Raw genomic sequence first — 14,170 nt, 5'->3', positions numbered from 1 at the left:
GAAAAATTCGAGTTCTGGTTAGAACTTTTACATCAGATAATGCCTCACGTGGAAGTTATTTATAATCAAATGCAATCTTGAGAAATCAAGGCAGTTAAAATACATGAATATATAGGAAACTTTAAGAATGCTATTCTAAATATCATGAATTCAATGTACTGTGAAAATCCTTCAAAAACACTGATGACTGAAGTGAAAGAAGTATGCCACTATATAAGTGTTGACATAGGTGAGAGATATTCTTTTACAAAGCAATTAATTGTTAAATTTGTTTTTTTAAACAATTTAGCAATTAAACTGCTAAATTGTTTAACAAGGAGAACTTCGTTAGTTTTCGTACGAAAATGCCCATGGAAGAGGTACAAGGAGACTACTGAGGCATAACCCATGATTGAAAGAGAAAAACTTCTTAGGGAATTACAAGTTTTCTATAGCAGATATGATCTACGCAATTATTGCAAATTAACTGACGCTGAAATTTATCTAAGAAAATAATCTAGCTGAAGTTCTTGGCGAACTTACAAAACTCATAAAAGTTCTTTTGACCATTCTGATGACTACTTCAGAGCCCGAACGCTGCCATTCGACATTAAAATTCTTTTTAATGTCGAATTTAAGGAGCACTATGAATCAGGAAAGGCTAAATGCTCAAGCAATGCTTTCAATAGAGAAAAGCTTGGTCAACAGTGCACCAAACTTGAATGAAAAAGTTATTAATCTATTTTCAACAAATAAAAACTGAAGAATGGATTTTGTTTTTAAATAAAAGTTCATGTCTGTTAATAGTAAATGTCTAGTTAATGTCTGTTAATAGTAAATGTCTAGTTAATGTTTTGTAGTATTTTTAATTTGCTTATTATTACTGTGTATGTCAACATGTCTTATAACCAAGGCAATTTAATGTAACTTTAAGATGCAGCACCCCCAAACATCAGAGCCACGAGCCACTACTGGTCTCGGCGCCTCCGTAGCCAGGTGGGCAGGAGCAGCAGTGCGTAGCACACGCTTCTTGATTAGACTGGGGTTTGAGCCCGTGACCACCAAATACGGAGGATGCAGAAAGGTCAGGGAATGACCACCGCATATCCTCGGAGCAATATGGCCTTAGTTGCTAATGCTCCTAAAAACCAAATAACAAACAAACAAACAAACTACTGGTCTCAACTCAGTATAATAAAAGACTTTGCACTATCGTTTGAAATATCGGCTCTGTCCCCTCTAGGTACAAAAACACTCAACACTCATTTCCAATAGCAATACAGTTGAGGAAATTAGGATTGTCTTGACAAGTCTGGATGAAGTCTTCGCATGATGACACTCTTCACTGATTCTCTCACCCATGAGGCGCTGCAGCACAAATTTCGCACAGCCCTTCCTTTTCTCTAAATCTCCATGAAGAATTTGATGAATAGTCTTCTTATTCATATTCAACTCATCAGCCATCATTCTGAGGGTCAAATGATGATCTCTTGTGACAATTTCCCAAACCTTTGTAACTCTGTCCTCATTTCAAGAGGCTGACGGACGCCCACTTCTAGAGCCATCCAAACATTCTCATCTCCGTCTTTTAACTGTTTATACCATTCAAACACACTGGTACGACTTAATATTTCATCACCATAAACAGTTTTTCTTGTTTATATTTCATATATTAAAAATTCATATATTTTCTTTTTAATATTTCATATGTTTCTGTTGCAGATTTTCCCAGTTTAAAGCAAAATTTGATATTTGTTCATTGCTCCATTGCAAAATTGTGACATGAACATTAACACTAGTAACGAAACTGGTTGTTACTTGCAACCTGTCAGCCTAACTGGACAATCTCGGTACCACTATCTTTGGAAGAAGTTTGAACTACAACTTGCCACTTTCGTTTATTTCTAAACTCATCAAACATGACCACAATGACACCAATCTTGGAACTTTATTACCATACTTCATATAAACTATATATGCATACAGTAAACTTTAAAATCTGGGATTCTAAAGGGATTGAGTGGTTCCAGATTTTAAATTTTCCTGAATTTCTAAGAGGTACAACTAGGAGGTTGAGCAGTTTTGGTGAATCACATTCCAGTGAATATGTACTTGTCTGAATTTATTTACATCTGTAAACATTTATAATGACTATCTTGCCCTTTCATCTGTTTTTTCAGGATTTGAACTGCATGGATAATGCAATGGTGTTAATTCTCACAACAAAACAAACTTGCTTTTGTAATGAATTTCTCGGGTATTTCATTACTTTAAACAGATAGCTTTAGCTATATTACAAGTTTGAAAAAAAAAAAAAAACTCGTTTCATATGCAGCACTTTACATTTGATAAATGTAAAGTACTGCATATGGGAAGCAGAACCCCAGAGTAACGTATCAACTTTGTGGTACTACAATGACAGTGGTCGAGAGCAAAAAGGACCTGGGGGTATTTGTGCAGGTAGATACGAAGTTTTCTGAGCAGTGCAGGCAGTCTGCAAGAGTAGCTCATGGTGTCTTGTCAGTTATATACAGGAATTTTTCTAGTAGGGAAAAGGAGGTGATTATCCCCTTGTATAGAGCAATAGTCAGGCCACACCTTGAGTACTGTATACAGATCTGGAGGCCTCATTTTAAGAAGGATATAGAGCTGTTGGAACAAGTACAGAGAAGGTCAACAAGATTAGTGAATGGAACAAAGGGTTACTTTTACGAAGAAAGGCTCAATCAGATCACCTGCGAGGTGATCTGATTGAGGTGAATAAATCTTGAATGGTTTGAGCATGCTCGATGCTGATGGGATTCTTCCTCTTGCTCAGAATAATCGCCTGAGGACATAAATTCAAATTGAGGAAAGACAGTTGTAGGATAGATGTGCAGAAGTTTGCCTTTAGCCAGTGGGTGGTTGATTGCTGGAACAAACTTCCATCTATCATTGTAGAAGTTGATAGCTTAAATAGATTCAAGGCAGAACTAGACAAACATTTGGAGTGAGTGGATGGGTGAAATGAGAAGGGTGGGTATTTTTTTTGGCTGATGCTGTATAAGCTTGCTTTCTTGCATCATGTGCCTTTGCTAATGCTAATAACCAGTTAGCCCTGAAACAGGCTGTCACAGCAGTCTTGTCTTTTAAACAAATCAATCTGTTTCAAAGTAGTGCAATACCAAGGAAACTTATTGTAAAGGTAAATTTTCTTCTGTTATGAGAATTAAGCCTATTGCATTATTTGGGGTGCTAAAATTAAAAAAAAAAAAATTTAACTCCTGCTGGTCACAGAAACAGATTTAAGGACAAGACAGTCCTGAAAGCATTATATAAAAAAATAAATATCACTCTTTAGCATTAGTAGAGACATATGAAGCAAGCTTATATAGCATCAGCCAAAAAAAAATCTTTCCATTTCACCCATCCAAATGTTTGTCTAGTTCTTAAGTTGTTGACCTCCACTACAACAGATGGAAGTTTGTTCCAACTATCAACCACCCACTGGCTAAAGGCAAATTTCTGCACATCTAACAACCTATAGGTGCATATAACCATCTACATCCGCACACAAGTTTTTTTGATGAATTATCAATCAATCAATCAAGCTCTCTTGTCAGAAAAATTAATTATTAGACTGGCCTTGAACATGTTAATCACTATAATATTAATAAAAAACAAAGGGTAGTATAATTATACTATGATCAGTACACCATGCCAAACATACCTATCAAAAAAAAAAAAAAAAAAAATTTGAAACCAAAATCACAGGCAATCTAGATTTATTTTACATTAAAGAATATGCTGTTTGTGATATTCACTCAAAGTTACACACAGCTTGAAAAGTAATGTGAAGTGTGAGATAAATGCCACACAGCCTACTGCTTAAAAGAAAAGTGGGACATATATATTAGTGATTAACATGCTAAGATATAACATGTTAAAATACAATACTTACAAATAAGGAAATGGAATATCATAAGGCTATCCTAAATATGTTGTCCAAATGTCATTTTAACATTGATTTAATTTTAAACAATTATTATGGAAAATCATAATTAAGAGGAATTAGCAATACAACAATGCTAAATTCATTTGGAAAGGAAAAAATACATAAAAACTTACTTTTGCAAAAAAACTATGTTTTTCTTCATCTTCCTCTGGTAATGGTGATCCTGTGTCACCAGGGGCAGTAGTAGCATATTTTAAAACTCGATGCCTTACAACCTCACTGTTGGCACGTGTTTCCTTAAACTCTACTTCAACAGACATTTTTGGTTTTGTATTTTATCTAAAAATGATGAAAGTATTTAAAAATCAAATTTTATTATTACTTTACATATAATTAATATTCTACAAATGATTTTAATTTAACAAAACAATTATAATAAATATGGAATACTGTATTATTTTTATTTACACTACACAATTTCCTGTTGTTGATTTTTGAAGGCACATCAGCTTTCTATTGTGTCAATATCATATGAAATGTGTCTTCTCTACACAAACTTTAGAGATTACAAGAATATTATATTTTATATAATCATGTGGATTCAAACACATAGCATGCATTACTGTACTTGTCCAATCAACCAGCTGAAAACATTGCTCAACGATGTGGCAGCTGTAATATCATACCATCTATAAGCAGTTAACATCAATTAGCATTATTACCAATAGCCTCATCTTTAATTATCCTAAAATTCAGAGACTTTAGAATAATTAAACATTGTTGCTATGATAGATGGTACTGATCTATCATAGCAACAATCACTAAGAATTACCTCAGTGGCACTTCCCAAGAGTTGTATAATATTTATATGAGGTGTGACAAACATTTTTGCACCTACAGCTAAATATTAGAAATAAACTTTTTATTTTTTAACTTTCATTAAATTACATTAATATTTAATAACTGAATTGAATTTATGTAATTAGAAATAAAATATATTATTAGTATTATATACAGGGTGATTCGCTACCAGTGCGAAAAACTTGCAGGAGGTGTAGGGGGCACAAAGACGAATCGGAATCACATAGCATTGCATGGTCCGAAATGCCTTCGTCATGCTGTAGAGGATGTTGAACGGCAAGTCGCGTGAACAGCGATCCCGCTGGAAGTCAGCATTTGCGAACCGTTTCTGTTGAAGAAACCAAGTAGCAAAAGTCTTCCGGAGTGGATAATTTGCAGGCTCCAATGATTGGACGCGTTGCAGATGGTATGAACTCGTTTGGTTCGTTGACAGTATCCTCCATACAGTGGATTGGGAAATACCCAATCGTTGGCAGAAGGCAATCCGAGTACTCGTACTCGAATTGCCTTCTGCAAGATGTAGGACATTCTCCTCATTGTCTGGTGTCCTCGTTGTTCGCTCTCGATTCATGGTACCTCTTGTGAAACAACCAGTCTCGCGTAACCTTCTCATCATACAATTAAAATCGTATGATGAGGAGCACGCCGGTGCGGGAAATGTTCCTGGTACAAGCACAGAGCAGCACGCCCCTTACAGTCTGCAGCTCCATATGCAAGGTGCATGTCGGCCAGTTCAACGTTTGAATACTCGTCCATCCTACTGCCTCGGGAACCGGTTCGCAAATGCTGACTTCCAGCGGGATCACTGTTCACGCGACCTCCCGTTCAACGTCCTCTACCGCATGACGAAGGAATTTCGGACCTTGCAATGCTATGTGATTCCAATTCGTCTTTGTGCCCCCTACACCTCCTGCAAGTTTGTTGCACTGGTAGTGAATCACCCTGTATACTAATAATATATAGTCCTCATGGGTAGCACAGTTGGTATCACCGTCCTCCCCACACCAAGTGGAAAAGACGAGAGTTCGAATCCCGTCAATGATGCGAGGAATTTTTATGGATCCTTTTCACAATGTAGATGAGTTAGTCAGTCTCAGACAAGGTGGCATGGTTTTTTCCTCCCAAAAACTTGGGTTTTTCATCCAGCAAACAGCAATCAACCACAAAACACACAATATACAGACATCACATATACAGCGCAATATGGTTCAGTTGCCGATATGCCTAAAACCCTACAAAAAACAATCAACTTAATAATATATATTATATTAGGGACTAAGGGATTATTATATTGATTATTAGTATTATATTAATTATTAGTACATGTTTGCCTGTATCAAAATCCCTTTCTTTGCCATTTTTAATTCAGTTCCTCCAAGTGTATAGTTATTTTGTGGTTTTATTTCCTAAGTGTAAAAACTAGCATCTTTAGCATTAGTAGGGCATATGATGCAAGAAAGCAAGCTTATATAGCATCAGCGTAAAAAAAAAAAAAAACCTTCCCATTTCACCCTTCCATTCACTCCAAACTGTTTCTCTAGTTCTGCCTTGAACTTATTTAAGTTGCTGACCTCCACTACAACAGATGGAAGTTTGTTCCAACTATCAACCACCTGCTGGCTAAAGGTTAATTTCCGCACATCTATTCTACAATTGTCTTTCCTTAATTTGAATTTATGCCCCCTCAGGTGAGTAATCTGAGCAAGAAGAAGAATCCCATTAGCATTGAGCTTGCGCAATCCATTCAAGGCCTTATACACCTCGATTAGATCACTGCACAGGTGCCCAGTCTCCAGAAGCTGCAATTTGCAGAACTCAAGCTTTTCTTGGTAACACCAAACCTTTGTTCCACTCAGCAATCTCATGTCCTTCTCTGTACCCGTTCCAGCAGCTCTACATCTTTTCTAAAATGAGGCTTCCACACCTGTATACTGTACTCAAGGTGTGGCCTGACCATTGCCTTATACAAAGGGACAATCACCCTGTTTTCCTTGCTAGCAAAATTCCTGTATATCATTGACAAGACACCATGAGCTACTCTTTTGTACTGCTCAGAAAACTTCATATCAGACTGCAAAATTATCCCTAGGTCCTTTCATTCTCCACTATCCTGAGTGCAATACCACACAGTTGATACGTTACTCCAGGGTTACTGATATGCAGTACTTTACATTTGTCAATGTTAAACTTCAGTTGCCACCTCTCAGCCCATATGCTCAACTTTTCTAGATCCTGTTGCAGTGGCATACTATCATTACTGTCATTAACAACTTTGCCAACCTTCATATCACCTGCAAATTTAGACATTAACCCTGATATACCTTCATCAATATCATTGATAAATACTGAAAACAACAATGGACCCAACCCCGAACTCTGGGGTACTCCAGTAATAACATTAGTCCATGAAGAGCGGTGTCCATTGATAACCATTGATAACACACCAAAAATACATTATCTTGCTGTATTAAAACATAGATATAACTTATCTGACCAACCCTGAAGCCTATCTGATCTGCCTGAAGGAGCACTGCTTGATACTGGCTATTAATCATTCTCTGAATATTGCATGACCTGCAAATTTTTTTGATATCATATCCTATATCCTTCTGTCCATTTCAGGATCAATGCAAAGTATTCATTCAGTTGGTTGGCTGTTATGGGGTTTTAGGTGCATCAGCAACTTAGGCTATATTGTGCCACATATATCATGTCTGTAAATTGCATGTGTTTTGTGGGTGATTTGCTATTTGCTGGATGAAAAATCCAGGTCTCTGGAGGAAAACCATGCTACCCTTGCCTGAGACTGACTAACTCAGCCATGTTATGAAAAAGACCCATAAAAATTCTTCACATCATTGATGGGATTCGAACTCAGGTCTTTTCTGCCAGGTATGGGGAGGACAATGATTGTATCAAGTGTGCCACCAATGAGGGGGTTCATTCAATTCATCAGCTGGATTATCGATGCCTTCCCCACATCTTAAGCAAGGTTCAATCTGATTTTGTCTCTTTTTTCCCCTTTTTATTTACATATGTGTACAACTCCTCTCCCCGTCCTTTATTCTCTTGGCCAATGATTTACCTTACCATTTCTGGGGTACTGTTACAATTCTGGTGACTAGCAGTGTAATTATAGGCTGACCTTACAGGTTAGCTTATAATTAGCATTACTAGTCACTAATTACACTACTAGTCACTAAAGTTGCCCCACTTGAAAGGAATGCATACTTTGAGCACAAAATATGTGTAGTGATAGATATCAATTGGGCAAGAAATGATTAAGTTGTGTATTAATTCAGCAGTATTTACTTACAATAATGAAATGCACATCAATAAGAAGCATGCCTCCATGTGCAGCAAACAAGTGGCCAAACATTGCATTAGAGTCAAGGTGGTGGTAAATCTTATCTTGGTGACCAATGAGCTATGCGTCTCTTCTTGTGCTGTGAGTTGATCAATAACAAATGGTAATTGACAGAGATGGAGGTCAGTGAACACACCATCACTTCCCAAATGTGTTCAGTGAGCAACAGATCTAGTGAACATGCAGGCCAAGATGGCATGTGTACATCACGGAAGCACTGCTGAGAACCATATTTGAGTGGGTACTGTCCTCCTAGAAAATAGCTTTTGGGGTGGAGATTAAAAGAGCAGAAATGCTAGTCTTAATGGTCTCAACATAATGTCTTTCTATCAATATGCCATCAATAACAATCAAAAGTGAATGGCTATTGTAACTGATGGCCCCTAATAACATGATTTTTGGGAAGTTGCTCTAGTATGCCACTCCCTGAGGATCATCTCTGTCTGCTGCATATATCTCTAGACATGCATAAGTGTGTCGGAGAATCACAAACAGCCATGATTCATCACTAACGACAACACGATGCCATTCTTGTCACTAAGCAGCTTTCTCCCAACACTATTGGCACAGATAACTGTCACTGAATCTCAAACAGACATAAATCATCACTAAAGACAACAAAATATCACCAAGTAGCTCTCTCCCTGCACCACTACAGATGTTGACGATGATGAAATGGCATCACAAGCAACAGACAATGATCAAAGCCCCCAGTTAGCTGTGAGTGTTCAATGACCGCCCAGGGCTTCCAGGCTATGAAGAGGACTTGTTTATTACACTGCTGTGTACCTCATTCTCTGTATGATACTCTAAATGTATATTTATATGATCCTAGTACAATAAAAATAAGTCATCTGCTAATCATGCACTGTGATACAGACAGGGATGGTGTTATGACATTTAGAAACTGAAAGATGTTTTCTGTCACCAGCTGATGGATCTGTCTATCCTCCCATTCTGACATTCTTCTGATACCACCAGAGCCCTTGACATGTTCAAGTACCTTCGTGTATCTAATCATTCGGGCATTTCCATCCACACAAATGGTGATTTTCTGTGGTGTTGACCATCCTGCAATTCAATCCTTTCCAAAGTCCATCAGCTGTACATAATGTCACCTTGCACATACTAAAGGCATGCACTCTTACACAATCATTCACTCGCCATTTTGTTTGTCTGCTAACATTTACACACATTTTTTAGTGTGTCTTCAGATTCCTATGTCAGGCAATTTCAGTTATAAGCAGTGTATTATGTGCTTAAGAGATTTTCATTGTTCTGAAACTGTCCCATGCTTTCTTTTTTTGCTCTATTAAACATGCTAGTTCCTTATTAATTCATATTAGTGTCATCCTCATATATTTCAGGGGTTATGATTGTCTATCAAATTAGCATTAGTTGAGGCATATGCAAGAAAGCAAGCTTATACAGCATCAAAGGCAAACTTCCACACATCTATTCTACAATTTTATTTCCTCAATTTGAATCTATGCTCCCTCAGGTTCTTACTCTGAGCAAGTGGAAGAATCCCATCATCATTAAGCCTGCTCAAACCATTCAAGGCCTTATATCAACACCTCAATCAGATCACGTCACACGTGCCTAGTCTCCAGATGCTGCAACTTGCAGAATTTAAGCCTCTCTTGGTAAGATTACCTCTTTGTTCCTCTCACCAATCTTGTTGCCATTCTTTGTACTCGTTCTAGAAACTCTATATCCTTCCTAAAATGAGACCTCCAGACCTGTACACAGTACTCAAGGTGGCCTGAAAAATCCGAAATGCTAAGAAAGTTCTCTCTCTCTCTTTTTTTTTTTTTTTTTTCTAATACTTCGGGACGACCACACAGTCAGAGGAGTTCACAAGATACAGAGAATACAAGAAACAGCACACCGATTGAACCCCAGTCGCTCAAAGCATGTGTACTTATGGACCCTCGCACCTGACAACTCTGCTATGGCATCTGTAAAGAAAGGCATGCTCTGGTGTTCACTCACATAATGACTCTCCAACTGATACAGGCTATATAACATCTTTGACTGCTGTAATATCCTTTCCTGAAATTTCCTGTCCTTACCTTTAAATTCCAAAACCTCACTTGTTATCACCCATCATAGCAATTAACGGTCCCTCTCCACTAAAGAGTACTATTAATACTATGATACTATCTGGATCACAGGTGATGATCAGCTCCAGAATATTCTTGTATACAAAACTTTCCCTAACATGATACAGATAACAATCATTTAGTTGATTTAAAAATTTTTTTGTTCCCCACAGTGAGTTTCCCTCACAATTGCTACAATCAAAAAAGGGGCGGATAGAAATTACACATAAGCATCTCTTCATGTTAAAATAGACATTTTCTTTGTGGGTTATTTCCACAGAAATAATTATTAATTCAAAGTCAGTTCTCAAAGACTCATACTTGATAATCTTTATAATTAAATTATGAAATAAAATAATAATTTAATTTAATTAGTATAGAAAAGTCTCAGCTTTAATAATTATTTATTTAGACAATAGCAACTGTAGTGATATTTTTAAATGAATTATAAATTCAGTTCTTCTAAGGCTTTTCTTTAACTCCATTTGACACCCATGGTGAATCAGTTATATTTTAAAGGATGGCCTTATCTTTCATATTTCTGTAATTCAATTAAACAAGTGTCATAACATGGCTTTTAAACTTTCAGGATTCATCAGATCACTTATTCTCAGAATTTCTTGATAAAACAACTGGAAAATGCAAGGATAAACAATCTGATGAATCTTGTTCATGAGGGGTGATTGATACAGTAGTAGTCTAACCAAACAAAAAAATAGCAGTAACAAAAATTAATATTTATTTTGTCACATAATCTCCTCTAATGTTAATGTACTTTTTACAGCAGTCTTTCAATATTGCTGTTCTTTTGTAAAAGGCTGCATCTTGGTTCTCCAACTAGAGTTAAACACATAATGACATCATTATCACTTTAAATTAATTCCTTTTTGGACAAACAGGAGCACAATGCTAAATCTGGTGTGTATGATTATAGGGAAACAACAGGGAAAGGAAACTAGTGGATTTACCTAGCAGTAACTTAAAATACCTTTCAAGATATCATAAAATAAAAAGTTTTAAGATGAAAAGAAGTTTCAAGAAAACTTTTCTCCCAAATTTCTCCACTAAAAATTTGAGAATTCTTTGTTGAACGGGTTAACCAAGGCCAACTGCAATTAGCGTCTGGAAGTGGGTAGTTGTGGAACACAGGTTATGTTTTTGTGAAAGGGGCTAAAAGGTTCAAATAAGCAGTTTCTTCAAATACAATAAGATTCTTATATATCTATAAGATAAAATAAGTTTCTTCAAATAAGCAGTTTCTTCTTCTATATTTTTGAAACTTGGCTTGAAGCCAGTTCTTATATATTGAGTTTAAATGTTCAATTGATAGACCTTTTTTGTCCTGATATTATTTACATAGCACATTAGCATCTAAGGGCAGACTGGACTATGCATATTATATCTGTATGTACCAGGTCAGTTTATATGTATGGGGTAAAAATCTACATAACACAGTTTCTCAAATTAAAAAAAAAAAAAAAATCGTAAATGTGACAAAAACAAATTTATTTACATGCACACTGTATTTATTCACATTTATAAAAGTATATTACATGAGATTTGATATAAACACAATTTTTTCGAAAAAAAAAGGAAAACAATGAAGTTCCCTTTTTCTCTTGATACTTTCATACAAATGGTACTACATCAATTCCAGACCATCAACTTGTCAGTGCTATCGGCATTGCCTTGTTCCATTTAGGTACTCATTAAAAGTTGACACTTCAGTACCCCTTTCACGTTTATTGATGAAATTAAGTTTTTGTTCAATAGATAGACTGTCCCTTTTCCGCTTTAATTAATATGTTGGTCGCATGCAGATGCAGATTATTAAAAAAAATTAGAAGTTAAAAATAACTGTACGGTAAGGAACATTATAAACTGTAAACAAACATCCGTAATGTAATCCAACATCTTTTTACATTTCAAAATGTAAATAAACATCTCTAAAAAAAATTCTTTTTTTTTTTTTTTTTTGTTGTTATTCGGCTTAGACTGACAGATTTCCGTGGAGGCAGGAACATTTGTTAATCCAAAACCTGGATAATCGCGAGTGTGTGCACGCGTTAGCTGCCTTCTTCACGTATTCTGACAAGTGTACTGTTTCGTAAAATTTTCCATTTCGAGTTCTACAGCCCCCACAGGCATTCCTCCTCTCGAACGGGATTCACTGCTACACCTCTTCTATATGAGTGACAAGTGGCGAAACCCTTTTCAATCTCAAAGGGAACTTAATCGATCTGGGAAGTTTAAATATACCTTTATTAGTAAAAAAAAAAAAAACACCCCTTATACAGTGCATTATTGTATACTTACTTTGATAAATTACACAAGTTACATTGTTCTGCATACGCTGAATGCAGCTCTTTTTGAATTACTGACCATGAAAAATACATTAGGGAAGCAACTCATATGGACTACAAGCAGCCTATTACCTGTGGCATATTTGCTAAGAAATCCGTAATTACTGTTAAATACCATTTACATATATCACAAATTATGAAAAAAATAAAATAAATGAATTATGGAAAACCCCCCAATAATTTCATATCAGAAACCTCCCCTTACGCTACGTCGTCATTCATTAAGTGCCTCATGGATTACTTTAAAGCGCCATCTACAAACAAATATCTAAAGTTTGTAGTTGATATTGAATGTTTTGGCATAAGAGCTAAAAGGCCCAAATTGTGCCTTTCAAGTAATTAATATAAAAGTTTCAAGGTTGTAAGTGTTCAGAAGGGAGAGAACATTCTCATATTCTTTAGGAGGAGAACAATTCATCTAAGGTTGCTTCAACTCCCAAGATGTGCTTCAGTGTTAAGGTTCCTGCAACCTTATGCGAGATAGAAATGTTTCTAGCTTTTCCTGCTGAAAGCACAAGCAGTCAAATAAAATATGCTTCCCTCTGAGAACGTTAAGTCAGTAACTACACTGTGTAAGGCCTTCGCTTCTGAGACGGTAAAGATGTATAAAACGTCCAATGCATGCTCTTGCAAAAACCACTGCTTCCTGTCTTGCTTTCCTGGAGCTGAAGTCCAGACAGATGGCTGTCTTAATTTCCATAAGTTTATTGTTGCCATGTTCTTGCCATATACAAGTGCAAAGTGCAAAGTGTGTTAAGTGTCTAACGGCACCAGGGGTTCCCCCATCTCCGCGTTGCTTTCATTGTGAGTGTACCAGTTCACTGGGAAGGCCAGAGATTTAAAAGTGTATGGATCATGTGAGTGTGTTGTGTTATGTACCGTTGTTCTTCTGGCCATTTAGCCGCTGGACCCCAGCTGAGGCCCAACGTTGCCCGCACTTCGCCCCGTGGAGGCAGACCAGGTAACCACTAGTTTAAATTTGCACTCTGGCAGGTCCTGCCACCTAGTTTCCTGGGATTTCAGTGGCTAGGACCTTAAAAAAAAAAAAAAAAAAAAAAAAAAAAATTTGCATGGGAATATTGCGCTAGAATTAGAAAAGCCAAAATGGTGGGCGAACAGCGTAATTTAGACACGGTTTTTTTTGGCGTGTGGGACATTCGCTTGCATACAGATAGAGTTGGGTAGGGAGAATGAAGACTGGAGGGATAAAGACAGAAGAATGGGGTCAATAGGGGAGACGACCCCAGGTAGAATCAGTGGGGAATGCCCATACCCCACCAGAGGGAAGAGTGGGGTCGGCAAGGAGGGGAGGAGACAGGAAAGCCGTCACCTCCCCCAGCCGGGGTAAGGGAGAAGAAAGGGCCGAACAAGGGAGCCGGCTCAGATCACTAACATGGCGTGTACGTAGCAAAGCTGTGGCTTCGTCAGGTCCATGACAGTGTACAGTCCATTAGTTGGTCAGTGTTGGAATAGGATCCCATCCACTGCTGTTCCAATAATCAGGGTGTCAGTGTGGGATGGTGTCACTAAGGGGATATAGGTCTCCTCCAGTTAAGTCCTA

The 14,170-nt window shown here is 37.0% G+C and overlaps 1 protein-coding gene across 1 annotated transcript in view; it reads right to left on the bottom strand.

Annotated features, from left to right (window-relative positions):
- Positions 1 to 12,636, bottom strand: part of LOC150078817 (chloride channel protein C-like) — a 111,003-nt gene extending 98,367 nt beyond the window's left edge. The window contains exons 1-2 of the mRNA XM_090382926.1: positions 12,563 to 12,636; positions 4,087 to 4,252 (exon numbers count right to left, since the gene is read on the bottom strand). Coding sequence (XP_090239052.1) covers positions 4,087 to 4,233 — 147 coding nt within the window. The 5' untranslated portion in view covers positions 4,234 to 4,252; positions 12,563 to 12,636. The remainder of the gene's footprint in view (positions 1 to 4,086; positions 4,253 to 12,562) is intronic.
- Positions 12,637 to 14,170: the final 1,534 nt, after the last annotated feature.

This window comes from Mastigoproctus giganteus, chromosome 10 (genome assembly GCF_048544385.1).
Source record: "Mastigoproctus giganteus isolate SK-2022 chromosome 10, ASM4854438v1, whole genome shotgun sequence".
Taxonomy (NCBI): domain Eukaryota; kingdom Metazoa; phylum Arthropoda; class Arachnida; order Uropygi; family Thelyphonidae; genus Mastigoproctus; species Mastigoproctus giganteus.
The sequence above is the reverse complement of the archived record's forward strand: the minus strand, read 5'-3'. Positions and strand labels throughout refer to the sequence as shown.